Raw genomic sequence first — 18901 nt, 5'->3', positions numbered from 1 at the left:
AACAGAAGGTAAGCATGCTGGAGACCAGAATTCCTCCCAGGGTCCACACTGAGCTGCAAGGAGGGACTGGGGTGGAGGTCTCCATCCCAGTTGCACCAGCACCAGCCTCTCTGCCACCCCCAGGACGTGGGGCTGCCCCGTGAGCCCCCCTGCTGCTGGCGAGCAGAATCCCGGCTCCCTGATCCGGCGCTTGGGACAGCAGCTGCCGGATCTGCCACAGTAGCTGAATGAGCTCTCCCTGCTCCTGGCTCTCTGTTTTGAATCCAGCAGCAACAATAACTGAATCACCCCAGGGCGCACAGCTCGCTCCCCAGCTTCCTCCCGGGATGTTGTCACATTCAGCCTGGCCGCACCTGGGAGCTTGGGGCACCCAAAATAAATCCCCGGGAACAGAAAAGCTCTTCCTCTCTCAATTCTGTGTTGCCCTGCAGCACTTTGATTACAAACTCGATGACAGCATTTCCTCTGCCTAATTGTGGCCAAGGTAGCCAGGTCCCCTTCGAGCATCTTATGCTCATTTGCCTTTTCCAGGAGGGAGCTCAGGTCTCTTCCACACCCAGCTTGCCCTGGTTGAGTTAAACACACTCAGCTCTGCCTTCTTTGTGCCCGTTGAGCTTTAGAGCAGATCCTGCCTGACCCTGCTGCTGTGGGCATGGATGAAATCAGTGCTAGTGAAAAGTTTAGCAGAAAAGGGACACCCTGCAGCAGCCTGAGTTGCTCTGTGCCCAGCTATTTGGAGGATAAACACCAGAGGGTGGGCAGGGGTCTGGCTCCTGTCCATGCCCTGAGCCCCGTGCCCCCTCACAGGTGACCATCACAGTCCTGGATGAGAACGACAACAGCCCCCAGTTTGACATCACCTCTGACTCGTCTGTCAGCGTGGCCGAGGACAGCGCCGTGGGCAAGAGGGTGGCCCTGGTGCTGGCCCGAGATCCAGATGCTGGCAGGAACGGCCAGGTAGGGAGGGAGGCATTTGGATGATGCTCTCAGGCATGTGGTGTCATTCCTGGGGGTTTCCTGTGCAGGGCCAGGGGTTGGACTCAATGATCCTTTCCAGCTTCTGTGAGGCTGTGTGTGGTGTTTCACTGACACAGAAATCCCCCTGCCAGCATCCTCCCAACCCCTTCCCTCTGCACCCCTGTGAGAGCAAGCTCTGGTCATTAATGCCGGTGGTTTGGGGGTGTTGTGTGGTGAGTACCAAGAGTCCTCAGCAAGGCAGCAGGAGAGGTAAAGCATCGACCTTGGGCTGTCTGGGGCAAAGAGCTCTGTGGGACGAGTGTCAAAAGGAGCCCTGCAATCTGAAAACCAGCTGTGGCCTCTGCTGCCGTGGGGGCCAGCAGCAAAGTCCTTGGCAGGCTGAGCAGGAAGCTCTCTGACATTTGTTATTTTCATTACCCTGCAGACAGCATTAATGAGGTCCCATCACCCTTAATAACAAAAATTGCTGGCAGCATGGGAGCTGCCAGGGGGGTTGGCCCTGTTTGCTTCGGGGTGGCTGCAATAAGCCAGCACACCTGTGGATCCCACTACTTTGGACCTTTTCAAAAGCTGAGGCATGTTGGGGGGATGCTGGATTAATTTTTGTAGGATCTCCTTCCTCTTCTTCCTCCTCAGCATCACCCTGCCTGCCCTGGTTTTCTCTCCCTGTGATGATTCCAGGTGACTTTCTCGCTGACGTCGGGGAATATCGGCCGTGCTTTTGAGATCCGTACCACCAACAACACCTATGGCGAGGTGTTTGTGGCACGGCCGCTGGACCGGGAGCTGCTGGATCACTACACCTTACGGGTCAGCACCAAACCACCCCCTCACCCTTGGGCCTCTGCTTTGGGCACCGAGGCTGTTTGCTAGGAGCTGTGAGCTTCAAAATAACACCTTTTTCCTTGGAAATCAACCCCTGACTGCAGATCCAAGCATCAGATGGCGGCGTTCCACCCCGGAGGAAGGAGCACATTCTACGAGTGAACATCCTGGATGTCAACGACAACCCCCCTGTCATCGACAGCCCCTTCGGCTACAACGTGAGCGTGAGCGAGGTGAGCACCCAGCTCCTCTCCTTCCATCCTCCCAGGGTCAGGTCTGACCACAAGGCAGGTGGGGACAGCAGAGTGTCCCTTGCAAACATCACCTTGGGTCGTTTAAGCATTAGTGGCCCCATGCAAACCTCATCTCTGGCCATTTGATGGTTGGCATTCCCTTGCAAACCTCACCTTGGGTCATTTAAGCATTAGTGGCCCCATGCAAACCTCATCTTTGGCCATTTGATGGTTGGCATTCCCTTGCAAACCTCACCTTGGGTCATTTAAGCATTAGTGGCCCCATGCAAACCTCATCTTTGGCCATTTGATGGTTGGCATTCCCTTGCAAACCTCACCTTGGGTCATTTAAGGATTGGTGACCTCCTTGCCATCCTCACCTTGGTTGGTGTGAGGCTTGGTGACCCCTTGAAAGCCCTCACTGGTGATGTACTCCTCATTTTGGGCTAGGAAAAAGCTCTATGAGCAACTTAAGCCCCTGAGGCTGCAGGGACCAGCCGGAAGGAGAAGTGGCTACACACCCATGGAAATGCCACCAAAGTGACACAAGAGTCGGTGCAGTGCAGAATAAGAATGGCTTTCAGGAAGCAGCTTAGCAAGGGCTAGATAATTAAGCAATAAAACACAATCAGGCATGAGAAAAGACAACTTATTTCCTGACAGTTTAATTCCTGGACTGAGGCAGGGGGGGATTCTCAATTTGGTGATGAAAAATGAAATATGAGTAATAGCCAGTGCCACTTAGCTGTGAGGAACTGCTGCTCGTGATTTATAGCTTAGCATTAAGGATATTGCCCTGTTAAGGTTTTCTTATCTATTTAATACATGTTCAGAGCAGGTTGAAGAACAGAATTTCTGTTTTGATTTTCCCCGTAATGGGACTATCCAAAAATAATTAGCCGAGCTCTGGGTCCATTACACGGCCTTCACCTTTGCACACACTGTGGGTTTTATGCTCTTCCAGGCTGTGCCACACTAGATGAGACCTAATGTGCAGCTTTCTGCTGAGCTGCCGGGTGTTGGGGCAGCGAGTTTGGAGCCTCAAGCACATCAGTGCTCTCTCTATATTAGGATTGAGTTATTAATTAGGTATTCTATACGTGGCTGGTGGGATTTACGTCACGTATCTCCGCAGAACGTCGGCGGTGGCACGGCGGTGGCCCAGGTGCGCGCCACCGACCGGGACATCGGCCTCAACAGTGTCCTCTCCTACTACATCACCCGTGGCAACGAGGACCTGACCTTCCGCATGGACCGCGTCACCGGCGAGATCGCCACACGGCCCTCCCCGCCTGACCGCGAGCGCCAGAGCTTCTACAGCCTCGTGGTCACCGTGGAGGACGAGGGCAACCCCTCGCTGTCGGTGAGCCACCAAAATGGGCCTTTCGGGGGCAGGACGGGGCTGGGCAGCGCTGTGGGGGTGAGCTTGGCATTGAGTGTGGGGTGTGAAAGGGGAGAAAAGGCACAGGGTGTGGTGTTTTGGGGATTCGGGGTCTAAACCCGCTGTGCACAGATTTGGTTCAGTCTCCTTTGATGCGTGATCATGCAGGACCTTCCTTCACAGCTGTTCAGCAGGCCTCATCCCCCACCTCCAAATGCAAAAAATATGAGCATCCCTGATATATGGGTCTCCTCAAGCTAGGTCTTATAAGCTCTTGGAGGTTTATATCACGCCTGAGATAGCTCAGCCACCTCAGATGGCATAAAATCAGCAGGATGGCTTCTGTGGCAGTGTTGGAAACAGAAAAGTTTTAATAAAAGGCAGAAAAATTGAGCCAGGGCAACAGGTTCCTGTTACCACAAAAGCAATTAGTTTCTTTGTTCTCTTCTTTTTCTAGTAAATTGCTCAGGTCGGACTTTTTGGCTCCTGTCCAATTCTGTCCAATTGGCTATCCTTTTTTTTTCTTTTCTTTTCTTTTTTTTTTTTTTTTTTTTTTTTTTTTTTTTTTTTTTTTTTTGAGGTGAAGTCCCCAAGGTCCTATGAGATGTCTTTTCTAGTCTTTTTTTCCATTTTTAGGAGACAAAGGATAATTTTGTCACTCCGTCAACAGGGGGCACATTCCTACACATCCCTGTGGGGAGGCGTGCTGGCTGCTGCTGCCCTGCTCACAGGGTGCTGGGTCTGGGAGGGCTCCAGGCATTGCCCACCCATCTCAGCACTGGGAGCAGCAGCTCAACCACAGTTCCATTCACCACTGTCACGCATGTCTGCTGTGGGCCTTGTGAGTGAGAGGAGCTCTGGTGATTTTGATGAGGGCCTGGAGTGCCAGGACAAGGGGGAATGGCTTCAAACTGAGAGGGGGTTGATATGAGACCCCACCCATCATCCCATGGCATGGGGAAGTGACTGTTTTGCTTGGGATGTTGTTTGTACCTCTGAGGATGGCTCAAAAAGTCAAAAGAGCCAATACCACATGGGCCATTTTCCAGCTCTGAGTCCCTTCTAACCCCATGTCTCTGCAGAGAGGTGAGCGAGCACCCACGTGCACAAATTGTGAGATGAGCTGACACCTTGTGTGACACTCTGCCATCTTTCCTGTCGCCCACCTCCACCTGCTATCTCTCACCATCTCTCTGCCCTGCCCACAGAGCTCTGCCTGCAAAGCCCTGCTCTGCATTTTGATGAAACAGGTCACAGCCAGCAGTGCAAACTGTGGCTGTGATTCTCACTTCAGGCTTTGCACTCTCAGCTCCTCCCTCCCGGCTGGTTCACACTCCAGCTTCTGCATCACCGTCTTTTCCATTATTTGCACTGTCACCGAGGCTTAAACCTAGCTAAATCACTTCCCCAGAATGAGAGAAGGCTGTGCTGTGGCTGCAGCACATGATGCCACCAGCTCCTCCGTGTCCCTGTCACTGTGGATGTGGGACACTGATCCCGGTGTGCTGAGGAATGCCGTGTGCTGAGCTGGCAAATCCCGTTGCCGTGGCAATGCCCGCTTCCCTTCCTGGTGCCAACAGGGACAAGTGGCACATCTCATCACTCCACGCTGCCCAGGCAGTGTCCCAGCCTGTCCCCACAGGCTCTGCTGTGTGCCCACCGTGTCACGAGCACGCGTTATGCCAGCAGCAACAATCCGAGCCCCAGCGGCACAAAGTGCCCAGTGACCCGATTCCTGAGTGGGGAGAGGAGTTCTGGCCCTTCTCAGGGCTCGGAGACACTCAGGGCTTGGGAAAGGCTGTGGGGCGTGCTGCTGGGTGCCCGCTGGCCTCATGCCTGCCTGGGGAAATGATGTCTGTCAGGGCCTTGCTGCCTGCCAGAAACTGGGCTTTCACAAGGAGCTGCAGGCTGATGCAACAATGCACAAAAGGGGGTGATTGTTTGTAATTTGTACACCCATCCGTGGGTTTCAAGGTTTGGCCTTCTCTGTGTGGGAGACAGAGACAGAGGAGACAGAGATGAGAGAGGACTGGGAAGTCCTCCCTTGGAGTGGTGATCTGGGATACCCAGGATAGCAAGGGAGCAGGGAAGACTGGCCAAGAGGAATCTCTTGGGAGCTGGAAATGTGGGGGAAAAAGGATAAAATTCTGCTGATAAAATAAGAATATTTTCATTTTAAAAAGCATCGTAGGATAAAAAACTTTCACAAGCTGGCGAGCTGCAGCTGGAAGGTGTGTGGGAATTGCAGGAGTCACCTGGGCACTGTCTGACCCTGGGGCAAGCCAGCAGCTGCACCTCCCCAAGAGCTGCTCCAGAGTGGTTGGGAGCTTCCTGCAGGAAGGTCTCTGGCCAAGGAACTTGCACTGGGACAGGGATGCTGCTGGCACCCACAGCCCCAGGCACTGGAGGCTGCAGCAAGGCAGGGTGGATCCTCACTGCCCAGATGTTGGTCTTGCTGATGACACAGCTGTGTCATCTCTGTGGAACTTGGGGCCAAGGTGCAGGGCCAGCCCCCTGTGCCAGGACTCTTGCTCCAAAACGTGTGGAAACCTGGGAAGCCATTTCTTCTCCCTCCCAGAAGTCTTTAGTTTTCCTTCTGGAGGGGAAACTGATGCCACTCAGTGCCCCAGCATGCCACAGCAGAGCCTCTGGCAGAGAGCTTAGCTCTGCCTGCAGCACCAGCTATCCCAAAAAATGGAGTTCCAGAGCAAAACCTGTTTCCAACAAAGCTTCCTTCTGTCATCAGGCAGTGCATTCTTTAGGGAACACAGCGACTTGGAGAGGCTTTCAAAGCCGTTGGGACCTGCAGGCAGGCAAAACCCCGGCGTGCCTTTCCAGCTGGAGCTGCTGAGACAGGGAGAAGGAAGTGCTGGAGGCAGCAGCTGCTGGATTCCCCTGCAAAGCCGGGAAGGGGCTGGGCTGTGAGTGGCAATAAAGTCCCATGCTCAGGAAGTTCCATCTCTAGTACACAGGGGTGTGGGTGCTGCCTTCTCCTTCATCCCTGAACTACCTTGTGGCTTCTCCTTCACCCCTGAACTACCTTGTGGGTGCTCCTTCATCCCTGAACCACCTTGTGGGTGCTCCTTCATCCCTGAACCACCTTGTGGGTGCTCCTTCATCCTTGAAAAACCTCGTGGCTTCACCTTCATCCCTGAACTACCTTGAGGGTGCTGCCTTCTCCTTCATCCCTGAACCACCTTGTGGCTTCTCCTTCACCCCTGAACCACCCTCTGGGTGCTCCTGCTGAAGCCAAAGCTGCATTAATCAAATCCTGCAGCTCCCCAGCCCATTCCAGAGGCAAAGACTGTTTCTTCCAGCCATGCAGTGTGGAAATTTGTGCACTGCCAGGGATGCTCTGCCTGGCCACGCTGCCTGGTGGTTGCTCAGGTCTGACTGTTTTGCTATGACTAATGTTTATGTTTGTCTCGTGGCCATTTTTTTACCCACCTTACAACAAAAAGAGAAACAAGAGGGAAAAAAAAAGCAAACAAAAACAAACACACTCTGAGTAACAGTGTTTGCCACAAGGTTTGATATCATCACCAGGGCTGAGTCACGCTGGAGCCCTAGTTTCTTTTGGATAAGCAGTGCCAGATGCTGTTGTTCAGATGCTGCACGAGCACCCACGTGCCCCAGGGCATCACGGAGTCCTCTCCCAGCTCTGGCTGCTCTGGCCCTGCTGGCCCCAGGAGGGCAAGGGAAGCCTTCCATAGCATTTCCCACTGTGCCCCCCATGCCTCCACCTCTCCACAGGGGCTCTCAGCCACCTCACAGGAACATCCTGCAACACCCTCCAGATGAACTTCCTAACTGACAGGCATTAAAAAAAAAAAAAGAAAAAAACTCAAATGAAAACCATAAACATCCTTTTTTTCCTTTTAATCAGCACTGATAATGAAACAAACAGAAAGATAAATTGCCCTGATCCCAAGCCAAGGATAAAACTGCAGCAGAAATAAGGCTCCTCCCAACATGTGTTCTGCTGAAAGGCAGCAGCATCACAAGTCCACGGCCATTTCAAAAGGCTGGTAAGGAAAGAGGGCTCTGGTGGCAGCAGGGAGCCTCTCCCCTTCCTGTTTTGCAAAGAAAAAGGTAGTACAAGGTTGGCTGGTGATCCTGTTTTGTTCCATGCTGAATAAAGTATTTTACCATCCACTCCCAGAGAGGATGTTCAGTCAGGGATCCAGAAACGTGTTGATGGTGCAGAGCTGAGACCCTGGCAATAAGTTAATCCTCAGGGAAGTCTGCAGGTGCGTGACATCCTTCCATCCCCACATCCTCAATTTTCAGCCAGTCTGTAAAATGTGAGCAATACAGAGCCACGCACTTCTCCATGGAAACAGGTAGTTAAAAATCGAAATCCCAGCAAGAGAGGTTCACTTCCAGTCCCAGAGCAGTGGCAGGATGGGAGACGAGGGCAGGGATCCTGCACACAGCTTCGTTTCTTAAGGCACTGCTGCCCTGGCCCTGCCACCCTCCCGGGGCTGTTGTCTTGGTGAGCATGGCGTGCTCTGCAGGATGTGGTTTCCTCTGGGGTCTTCAGGCTTTCAAGGAATTTGGTGAGTCAGGAACAGGATCTGGAAAAGGCATACCAGGGATATTAGTCCAGCTGACAGCTGAAGGGATACCATTCCAGGAAGTGATCAAACCCTGCTTCTGCATGGAAAACAGAGGGTTTAGGTCCTTCCCATCTTTCAAGCCGCTGGACTCAACGTCCCACACAACACCAATTTTCCCATTGATATTTAACCCCGCACTTTTCCCCTTTCCTTCCCACCTCCCAGAGGGGCTCAGTGTTGCCGGTCACTCACCCAGGGTGGGGAAGAAGCAGTCCCCGGGCCCGGGGGGGGACAGGGGGGTGCTGGGCTCCGAGAGCAGGTGGCGGCCGGACTCGGAGGGCAGCCTGCTGGCCACGTAGCACAGCTGGGGCCGGGGCTCCGCGCTGGCCGACGGCGCCGCCTCGAACACGGGGTTCTCAATGCCCTGCGCGCTGCTGCGGGACGGGAGAGGCGTTTGCATCTCTGTTTCAGGACGGGCTTTTCATCCCCAGGGGTAACAAAAAAGCAGGTTTTTTGGCTGAGCATTGGGAACAGGCAGGCGGGGCAGGGAGCAGGTTCAGGCATCGCAGCCCAGTGCAGAGGGGAAAGTTCAGGCAGAGTGGTTTCAGGCTCTTGCTGGGGTGCAGGGAGAGGCAGGCCTTTGAAAAAGGGAAGGAGGCACTTTCCATGTGGAGAGAGGGAAGAGAAACAGCGATTTCCCAGAAAGGGAAAGGACTCAGCACCCCTTTCACTCTGCCGGGCTGGGGATATCTGCCAGCTTCAAGGGGAAGGAGGAAAGGACAAGACCTGTGCAGGGTCTGGGATGCAGGCTGCAAGGGCATGTGAGGAGCTGGGAGTTCATGGGCTTCCTTACCTATCCATCCTGACAAGCTCGTGGGCACCTGCCAAAGACAAAATGTTTGGGGTGAGTGCTGGCAGAACAAGGCCCAGCTTCAGCCCCAGACCCACTGCCAGGGCTGTGTTCTGCTGTCTTGCCCCCCTCCAATTCCTCCTCTCCCTTTGCATTCCTCCCTCCCTCAGTGCTTTTTTAGCCCTCTGCTTTCCTCCCAAACTCCTGTTCTGCATCCCTGCCCTCTCCCACTTGTTCACCCCCCAGCCCAGCTTCCTCCCAGATGGAGACCACAGGCTCCAAAGAAGGGGAAGAGACACTTCTGCAGGCGTGGGGTGAAGCAAGGTGCAGCTGCAGCCCGGCCCCACTCGTGCCCAGATGCACTCACCACCACCCTGGGGCTCTGCAAACCCCACCTGGCACCTGGCTGCCCCTGTTTGGCTGGGCAGCACCAGGTTAGGCATTCCCTCACCCCCAGATCTCACAGCCTGTGTTACTGGGCTCTGCTGGCTGCTCAAGTTTTGGCCCAAACTGTGCCAAAGAAATGTGTTGGGTGGAAATAACCTGGTCCATGATAGCCGAGAGGCAAACCCCCCTGGATCTGAGGTGAAGTAGCATCCAGGTGATGCTTTGCTGGAGGTGGGAGCTGCAGGCCAGGCCCTGCTGAAGGGGTGCCTGAAGGGCGTGGCTGCGGAAAGCACAGTTCCCATTCTGGTGGCTGGCACTGTGCCCTCCTGCTGCTGCACAAACCACTTCTCCAAAGGTCTCCTCACCGAGCTGGGAGAGGAAAACCACAGGGCCCCGCTTGCCCAAGGGCTGATGAAATGGCTCTGCCAGTTAAGGTGGTGCCCCTTTCCGCTTAATTACCGAAATCTCGGGGAGCCAAGCAGGGGCAGGAGCTGGCAGCCAGCTCTGCCTCAGCACAGCCTGGGCTGCCAGGGCTGGGGCAGGAGACCTGGCTTGCTGCAGTCCTGTGGCCACAGATGTGCCAGGGGTGTTTTTAAAGAGGAGGGTGAGAAAAAGTGCAAGTAATGCTTTCCAGTCACTTAGAAGGCAAAGCTTCTATTTTGGGTGTGCAGTGGAGGGATGAGACAGTGAGATGGCTCTCACAGTGGATGTGGAGAAAAGGGCTCAGCAGGGAGCATCCTCACAGTCTCAGAGCCTCCAGCACGCTGCTAGTGTCCCCTCCTCTCCCACACTCCTCACCAGCAGCCTGCAGGCATGCCTGGTCCTTCCCAGGACAGCTTGGGAGGCACCTGGCAGGGTTTTGGGCCACCTCACACCACCTCCATGGGACCTGGGGCAGCCGGAGCAGCTGATTCCCAGTGGAGCACATCCCATCCAGCCTTGCCAGGCTGGTGCAGCCCAGGAGGTGGGATGGGGGTCCTGGTACATACGTCTGCTGCTGGCAGCTTGTCTCTGCTTGTAAATGAGGAGCAGGATGAGGGGCAGGCAGAGGATGCCCACGATGCAGGCGCCCGTGGCGAGCGCGGCGGCCGTGATGTCTGCAACAGAAGAGCAGAGATGAACCCTCCCCATTCACCTTCCCTCTCCTTGGCTTCCCCAAGCCAAAATCACAGGATTGTTTAGGATGGAAGAGACCTTAAAGATCGCTAAGTCCAGCACATGGCAAGCCTGTGTTGCCTCAAAGCTGGTGCAGTGTGGCTCCCACACACACAGGATTCACACCGGGATGTGTTGCCAGCTGTGGAGATAAGCTCTGAGGTGTCCTGTCAGAACCCCAGCCAAAGTCCTTCATTGCTGCAGGACATCCCAAGGTTTTTGGTCTTCTAGGTATGAGAAAAGCCCTGATAAAGGCTCCCAGCAGCTCTGGAGCGCTGACTCTGACCCACCGTGCTCAAAGTGCTCGGGCATCTAAGGGCTTGTTAGCCACAGCCTCTGCTAATTAATGTGCCCCTGGAGAATGTCACCCACAGAGGCACCCAGAAAGGCTGGCAGCCTGCAGGCACATCTGTGGCCATCAAGGTCCTTGTGGGATGGCTTGTGGTGAGGCTGAGGGCTGCTCAAATCAAGGGCAGGCTCAGCTCCTCTCCTGCCCATCCAGCTGAGGAAGCAGCTTCTTTCCCTGTGTGTCCGTGTTTTAGGAGGGGACATTTTTCTCTCTTTTCTAGACAGGGCAAGGTGTCCCAGCACTTGAGACTGAAGGTTAGGGACAGGTAAACACAGCTTATGGGGACCAGGAGATGCTTGCCTTGTCTGGGCATGGTGCAAAATAATTTTAGCCAAGTCTGCCCATTCAGGAGCCAGAAAAGGGGGAGGACAGACAGAGCGACCCAGGGAGAAACCAGCTGCACAGTGAAGTGTGGGCATCTCCATGTCTAGACACAGCTCTGGGGGAGCCCCACTTTGTCTGAGCACTCAAGCAAGATTTGGGTTTCCCCTGCTCGAGGCAGAGGTGGCCCAAGCTCGGGGTGTAGCAAGAGGATCCTGCAACTCTTTACCTTTCTGTCCCTTCCCATTTGCTCGTGGCAGCAGCCACTACATCCCTGTTGTGGGAGGGGGCTCAGGTGCTTTAGAACAGCAGGGTGAATGGTCCCCATGGGCTTCAGGACAGCCATGTCCAGGTGATGGGCTGAAGAAGGCTCTCCTTAGCCTGGGGATGTGCCTGTCATGCACACCCTGTTGGAAAAGCACTGGAAACCTCCCAGCAGCCGGCTGTGAGGCTGTGTGTGGGCACTGGTGTGTTGGCAGAGATCCCTAGGGAATGCATGGGCCAGGATGGCGAGCAGCACTTTGGAAAGAGCAGCACCTTTACCTTTGCCGGTGGCAGTGTGAAATGTGCAGTTCTGAAGCCCTCCTTTGCCTGCAGAAGAGAACAGAAAAGCTCAGGATTTGCTCTGGTCCCACAGAACTCCCGACCTGCTGGCTGTCCTTGCCTTTTCTCCCTGGTGTTGAGAACATCCTCCCAGAGCAGCCCAAAGCAGGAGTTTAATCCTGGCAAGTGTTCAGTGAGATCCCTGCTGCAAGACTCTCTTTGTCCATGGCCCATCCCTGACCATGCAGCCAATTTTTTTATTTTTTTTTTAGTCTAAAAGAAAAGCTATCTAACACTGCAGATCAAGGCCAGGAGATGCCTTCCCCTCCCTCATGCCTCTCCCACTGGGCTGCTGTCCCAAGGTTATCTGTGAGCCCTCACCCAGGCTTGCACCACCAGCCAGCTCCTTTTAAGTTGGGGCTTGTTTTCTTCCCTGCCAGAAGGAGGTTGAAGAAGATCAGTGAAACTATGTACCATGGATTTTATTGCATTCCAGCCTCTCGAGTTATTAAGATTTTTTCTTTTTTGTTGTTTTTAATGTTTCACTGCTCTCTAGCTCTAATTCAAACCTTCAACTCTGACTTCTGGAACGCGCCCTGCACTTCCAACACCAGCACACGCTGCCTCCCCACCCCAGAGCTGCATCCCCCACCACCCCTTCCCTGGCCCCGTGCCCTGGCAGGGCTGCAGGGCTGGCAGGGCAGCCTCACCTCTCTGGATCTGCAGCTCCACGAAGCCGTGAGCCACCTGCATGGTGTGGGGCTTGCCGTGACCTTCCCTCCTCACCTCCACGGCGTAGCAGCAGTAATTCCCGCTGTCCTGCAGCGTCAGGTTCATCACCACGATGTGGAAGGCGCCGTGGTGGTCAAGGACAAACTCCACGCCGTGGTGGCTGCTCGGCCGCCCCGGGGCGGGTTTTTGGGAGGCGTTGGCCGGCAGCTGGTGGTGCCTGCCCAGGTCGTGGTGCAGCTCCTTGTCGGTGACGTTGCGGATGTGCCTCTTGTCGGAGCAGCTCTGGTCGCCCGTGCTGCTGAAGTACCAGGTCTTGTAGAGCAGGTCGTGCCGCTCGGCCAGGGCGCCGCTGATGCGGCAGCTCAGGGTGACGTTCTGGCCCTCGGGGCACACGCACAGCGAGTACGGCGTGGTGATCAGGAAAGATGCTGCTCCTCCTGCCAGGGACAGGGCACCAACTCAGAGCCTGGGTCTACCCTGAGTTTGTAGCAAAACTGGCCAAGAAAGCACTGCAAACCCACCACCGATGCTGGCAAAGGGTGGGCAGGCCCTGGCACGGGTTGCCCAGAGGAGCTGTGGCTGTCCCATCCTTGGAAGTTTCCAAGGCCAGGCTGGATGGTACTCTGAGCAACCTGGGATAGTGGCAGATGTTGAAACCACATGATCTTTAACTCCCTTCTAGCCCAAATCTTCCAGGATTTTGTAGCAGGGCTGGGAGCACAGCTTCACCCTAGAAATCAACTCTGCAGCTGATTTCTCTCTTTCAATGCAGTTAAGCACCTGCAGCAGGGAGGCAGAAGCTCCCTGGGGCCAGCAGAGGTGTGGGGCAGGGAGGCAAAGGAGGACGAGAGGGGAAACAAGGTGGCAGGGTTAAGGTTTGTGAAGGAGGAAACACAAGAACAGCTGGGCCAGCTGCAAAAAAATAAAAGGAGCGAAAACAAACAGAAAAGTTCTAGGAGGAGCAGTGCCCCGCCTTCTCCCCCAGATGAGGCGGGGAGCAGGTCCCACCCTCCTTGTTTTTCAGCCCCCAGGGAGGAGAATGGGGAACTGGCTGATGCTGACAGTGAGGAGCTGCTGGAAAATGAAAACAATTTTCAGAAAGAAATTCTGGAATGTAGGCAGGAGGCGTGGCAGAAGTGGGAGCAGGAGGCACTGCTGGTCTTTCCCCAGCACAGGGTGGGGGGTACTGCTGGGTAAGGGGAGCTGTGCTTGAGGGGAGGGAAAAGTGCAAAGCCAGGAGAGGTTTTGGTGCTCTGGCCCTGCCACTCCTTCATGTTTGCAGAAGCGCCAACGTCACTTTGAAAGCAGGAGAAAAAGCAGATTCTGGGTTTATTTACTTTAAATTACTGTGGAAATGAGATTTCTGGGGCTGGTTTGCAGCAGAGAAGATGTTACGAGGACAAGATGTTTCTTTTTTAATTTGGTAACATCCTGTTGTGCCACGTTTTGCTTTGAGGTTTCTCGCTTGCTATATCGAGAGGGCGTCAGTCCCAGGCAGGGCGTGATGAGCCTGCCTGCAAACACCCAGCCAGGCCAGGGGCTCCACTGCTGGGCCACCCAGACAGCATCCTCCTCCTGAGAGCAGAGCCACTGTGTCACCTGCCTGGCCCAGGGCTCTGCTGGAGAGAGTGAAACCAAAAACGTGCCTCCCACCCCTGGTGGTTATCTCTGACTCTTGGGTGACGGTGCAAGAGCAGCCCCTGAGCTGCTGCCGAGGATGCTCTGCAGGCAGAGGGAGGCTTTGGGGAGGAATCAGCCCAACTGCACTCCCTGCTCTGGAGCCCAATGTGCCAAGGAGTCCCCTGGGGCAGGGCTGGCGTGACCTTTGCCTGACCACTCTGGCTAATTGCTTCCTGCTCCCCACAGCACGTGCAGAGCACGTCCTGGAGCTGCTCTGGGGCAGAGGTTTCTGTGGCCTGAGCTCAGCACTGCCTCGTTCAGTCTCCTTTCCAAGCCCTGACTCCTCCTCCTGGGGTGCTGCTGGGGCCAGGATGCACGGCCAGGCTGGAGGGGTTCTGGCAGGCAGCAGAGCGGGTCCCCCACCTCCTTGCCAAAGCACTGAGCACAAAAGGCACTTCAGATGTGCTTCTGATACCTGCTGCAAGGGGAAGTGCCCCATTCACATCGGGGCTCTCCTGGGAGCCAGAGGAAGGGAAGCCGGGGCTCTATTGGAGGAAGCCACACTTCCAACACCTTCCAAAAGTATCTGCAGGAGCCTTTTGTTTCCCACACAGCCCCCTCAGCTGAAGTAGGGCTCATCCCCGCGCAGTTTGCGGAGCTCTGCCTTGCTAAACCATCCAGCCTCCACCTCCGGAGCTTGATGGGAACCGTCTGGATGGAAAGTCAGCGCAGCCCACGCTCTCAGGGAGGGGCAGAGGTTACCATGTGTGCAACCTTCGGCATTACAGGCTCCCCTTCCTTCTCCTCAGCGGGGGAAGGCTCTCAAATGCCTTGACGTGGAGGGGAAAGCAGCTGGCAAGGCACGGTACAGCCCAGAGCAGTGCCAGGGCAGCTGGTGCTCCCTCCCCAAGGTGTACCAAGGCTTCAAACACACGCTGCATGCCAGATGGAGCCCAGAGGGGACATCTTCTGGTGGTGTCTTTATGCTAAAGCCCGTGGATCTTTAATCTCCTGGGCTTCTTCCATGCCCAGAGCCCAGGCTTGGCTCCTTCCCCATCCCAGCCAAACCATTCCCTTTGAAGTCAGAGCTGCTGGCAAATGCCAGAATAAAGCCAGATGCCCATCTCTGCGCTTCTCCAGCTGGTTGGACCAGCTGAGGGCTGAGCTGAGAGCTGTTGTCTTGTCACCATCTGGTAAAGGCCGAGGAGGTCTCAAGCAGGTGCCAGAAGTGCCCCTTTTCCCCTTTGGCACCTCAGTAACTTCGTCTCCCACCACTGGTGTATGAGTGCAGTGCAGAGCCTGGTGCAGTGCTGGTACCTCCCAGTGCTGGCTGGCATCACTCTCCTACACCTGGGAACGCTGCTTTCAGACAAAGAAACCCAAAAAAGTGCACAAAGCTGTGCTGCTTGGCTGACCAACAGCTTAAATAAATCAGGATTTCACACCAAATTCTGGGTCAGTGATCAAAAGCCTCTCCTGGCTGCTTCTCCTATGTTTGGTCCCCGGCCCTGGCAAGCCGGTGTTTGATCTGCACTCCTGTGCTTGGCAGAAGTGATTTCCACTCCTTCCACTCCAAGGAGATCTGCAGGGATCAGGGGATGGAGCCTTTGGAGGGGCTCACCTGCTGCAGAGGAGGGGCTGCTGGAGACAGAGGTGGAGCAAGGAGCTCTGCTTGCTTCCTCTACTGGGAGTTCTTGTAGCAGGCTGACATCAAAGTGCCCCGAGCCCCATCGTCACCGTGCTGTGACTCTGCCTCAGAGTTGTCAGCCAGGTGAGACGTGCAGGGCCATCCCTAGCTCTGCACAAGTACCTCGAGCACGAGGGAAAGAGGAGAGAGAAAACTTGCTGCAGATGCCTGAGACATGCTAAGAGCCCTCATCTCCTGCACCCCAGGGGCCAAATGGCTTTCCAGCAGTGGGGTTCCCATCATCCAGGCAGTGGAGGGAGCAGCCGCGGGGGGTCCTGCCTTGCTCCTCTTCCAGCACAGCCCTGGCTCGGGGACAGTACTTGGGATGAGAATTTGGGAAGCCCAGCTCAGCTGCCATGCTTCAGGGGGAGAGGAGCCACTTCCCCATCCACCTTGCTGCCAGCATCCCCAAGCTGGATGTCTCCAAGGGCTACTTCTCCATCAATCCCTGCTAAAATTAGCCGGGGGCTCAGAAAGTTTTGGCAGGCATGGGATTACGCAAAGCTCAGTTCCTCTGGCACCAGCCTCACACTGAACACCAGCATCCAAGCTGCTTGCATTGCAGAAGGTCTGAAGTTCGGTCCCAGCGCCCCAGATGCATCAATGAAATCATCCAAATCCCTGTGGAGATGCTGGGAATTGCTCCCCGATGACTCGGATGAGAAGCAAAACGTGGTTCAATGCACACACCAGCCTTGCTGTCCCAGAGGAGAGGAGAAGCACCTCTGGCCCCATTGCAGTGGGGCACCTTCGGGGATCTTTTCTCCGCTGGCAGAAATCGTGGAGGCAGTCACTTTGTCCCGGGAGAGAGGGCGAAGCCAAGCCCGATGCTCATCCTCCGCCCGCGCAGGCAGAGAGGGATCATGGTCCTCCCCAGCTTCATCCTCTGAGTCTCCGTCCAGGGTGGAACCGCGGTTTTAATGCCACCGCCCCCGCTGCGCTGCCGGGCCCCGGAGCCCCGGACGGAAACGCTGCCTGCCGGGGCTGCAGCGAGTCAGGCGGGGAGCAGCCCCCTCCCAAAGCATCCCGCTGGTAAGCAGCCAGCGCTCTTCCAGCCCTGGGAAGGCTCACTCCGGGGAAGGGCAGCTCGGTGGCCCCGGCCACGGCTGGTTGCCCACCCGGAGGAGATGCCCGGGGCGTCCCGGCGGAGCGCAGCATCCTTAGAGAGGGCATGGCACAAATCCCCCCTCTCCGCTCCCCCTGGGCTGTTGGAGGGGTCTTCTCACCGTGGCACAGCCGGGGAGCCCCACCGTGCCAGGGAAAAGTGCCGTGCGAGGATGGAGCAGCTTTCCCAGCCCGGGGTCTCCAGCGGGAGCCTGGCGGGGACGGGGGCTGCTTCCCTTCCACGCATGTTAGATCAAAGCGGAGGAAGAAAGAAACAAACAGCCTCAGAGTTTTGGAACAGCAGTTCCCCCGTGGCCCCTTTACCCCAGCGCAGCCAGCACCGTGCGAAACGCTGCCTTGACCCCACACACCCCAAAACCACGGGGGAAGAGAGCGGATAACGCCCCAAACACTCCGGACCCCGTGTGCCGAAGCACAGCCCCGGGCAGGCGAGCACGGTGCCCCGGAGAGGAGAGTTTGTCCGGGCAGGGAGGAGAGCGAGGCGAGCTGGGCTTACCGTGGGAAGCGAGCAGGCAGAGCGCAGCCAGGAGCAGCCCGGGGCGGGGGCACGCTGTCCCCATGCTGGCGGGGTGGCCGGGGCGAGGTGGCCTCTGCGGAGCCACCGCGCTGCTCTGAGCAGCCCCGCAGCGGCAGCCGCACTCGGGCACACAGGAAATTTCATTGCGATCGGCGCGGCGCTGCCGAGAACGGCGAGCACCCCCCGGAGGTGAGAGGCTGCAGGGAGCGCCCGCGGGTGGGGATCGCTCCCCACCCCTCCTCCTCCAGCACAGGCTGGGCTTCTTCCCTTACAGCATCACCGCGTACATTTTTGGGGTGCTAAGGAGGGTGCTCGCCGTGCCAAGGGACCCGCGGGTGCTGGTGTCCATCCCTTTTCCCAGCAGGAGCTGGTTTCTCGGGCCGGCTCGCAACTTTGCTCGCAGTTACTGTTTTTCCCCTTGTTTGTGAGGATTAAGGAGGCAGAACCTCTCCTGGGATGAGCGGGCAGCAGGTACAGGGAGGGAAGAGTTACTCAGAGCTGGGCTGACTTGGAAAAGGAAACGGAGCTTTCCCCCAAAAAATGGGAGCAAAGCCCCATTTTCCCCCTCCTACAGCCCATTTGCACTTTGCCCTGAAATAGCAAAGCAGCCCCGTGGTCTGACACATAATTCCTCCTGGAGCTTCTCATCAAATTCCAAAGGCATCTCTGGCTGCAGCTGAGAGCTGCCTCATTTCCAGTCAGCCTTTCCTGGAAAGTGGAGCCCAGAGAAGGTGGAGTTTTGCAAACTGCAGGAAACTTTCCTGCCCGCCTGCTCTGAATCCGGAGTGTGCAGGGAAATAGAAAAGTACCTAATTACGGTGTGGCATTGTGGTTTTTGCAGCAAACACGGCTGTGATGCTCCTGCCAAAAAATGTAACCCTTGGCTGGCTGGGAGAAATTTGTTACTGGGGGAAGGTGTAGGCATGGAGCCCAGACACCCCAAGGAAATGGGAAAATGTTCCAAGCTTGGAAATTGTTCCAAGCGCCCAGCTCTGTGCTGAGCCCTTAGGCAGAGAGGTGTGCCATTGTCACCTCCCCATCCCCAGGTGGGTGAGACAGCCAGGACAGCAGGGCAGGGCAGGGACCACTGGAAGAGGCTCCAATCCGGCTGAGCCTGACCAGCAGTGATGTTGTGGTCAGCAGGGAGGCGGTGGGACCACGGGAGGTTGGTCCAGTTGTCCCAGATGCTTGGTTTTGTTCCTCCCCTGAGCCATGGCAGCATCATCTCAGGGTATTTTCCATCGATATTGCCACATTTGGTAGTAACAGTCAAGGCAAGGACTCACACACGCCTCCTCCAGAGGCAGGAACAGTGGGGTTCAGTGTCTGGTTTTCCCTGTGCCATGGGCTGCTCCGTGGTGTTGCCAGCAATGGTAAACTGTGAGAAGGGGAGGGATCCCACAGAGACATGATTTGCTTGGAAACAAGGGTGTGATTTAATCTCTGCTTAAATATCTGATTTATCTCTGTACCCAGCTGTCACCTGGAAGTGCGTCTGAACCACGGCTCATTTCATTTGGAGCCCTGCACGCTGTTTGTGTCTCTTGGCAGTGTCGAGCCATTGCTGGTCACTGACCTCGACAGATCCAGCCTTTCCCAGCCAGCTCCAGAGCCTGCCCAGCAAATGCCTCCACAGCAC

General features: G+C 56.0%; 2 protein-coding genes across 4 annotated transcripts in view; one reads left to right on the top strand and one right to left on the bottom strand.

The window, feature by feature from the left end:
* Positions 1 to 18901, top strand: part of CDH23 (cadherin related 23) — a 190733-nt gene that overhangs the window by 154139 nt on the left and 17693 nt on the right. Inside the window, exons 33-37 of one of the 3 annotated variants that reach the window (XM_064429790.1) lie at positions 6 to 8; positions 808 to 957; positions 1660 to 1788; positions 1908 to 2036; positions 3172 to 3399. In XM_064429790.1, the coding sequence (XP_064285860.1) occupies positions 6 to 8; positions 808 to 957; positions 1660 to 1788; positions 1908 to 2036; positions 3172 to 3399 (639 nt within the window). Of the gene's footprint in view, positions 1 to 5; positions 9 to 807; positions 958 to 1659; positions 1789 to 1907; positions 2037 to 3171; positions 3400 to 16553; positions 16653 to 18901 lie in introns of those variants that run through there. The other 2 variants (XM_064429788.1, XM_064429787.1) reach the window with 2 other exon arrangements.
* Positions 7282 to 17419, bottom strand: VSIR (V-set immunoregulatory receptor). The gene is made up of 7 exons (XM_064429791.1): positions 17242 to 17419; positions 12292 to 12750; positions 11582 to 11629; positions 10203 to 10310; positions 8830 to 8857; positions 8229 to 8410; positions 7282 to 7994 (listed from the first exon to the last, which is right to left on the bottom strand). The coding sequence occupies exons 1-7, from the start codon at positions 17303 to 17305 to the stop codon at positions 7957 to 7959; spliced, it is 927 nt and encodes a 308-aa protein (XP_064285861.1). The 5' UTR covers positions 17306 to 17419; the 3' UTR covers positions 7282 to 7956.

The sequence above is a fragment of the Passer domesticus genome, chromosome 8 (genome assembly GCF_036417665.1).
Source record: "Passer domesticus isolate bPasDom1 chromosome 8, bPasDom1.hap1, whole genome shotgun sequence".
NCBI classification, from domain to species: Eukaryota; Metazoa; Chordata; class Aves; order Passeriformes; family Passeridae; genus Passer; species Passer domesticus.
This window is presented reverse-complemented; position numbering and strand designations above follow the sequence as displayed.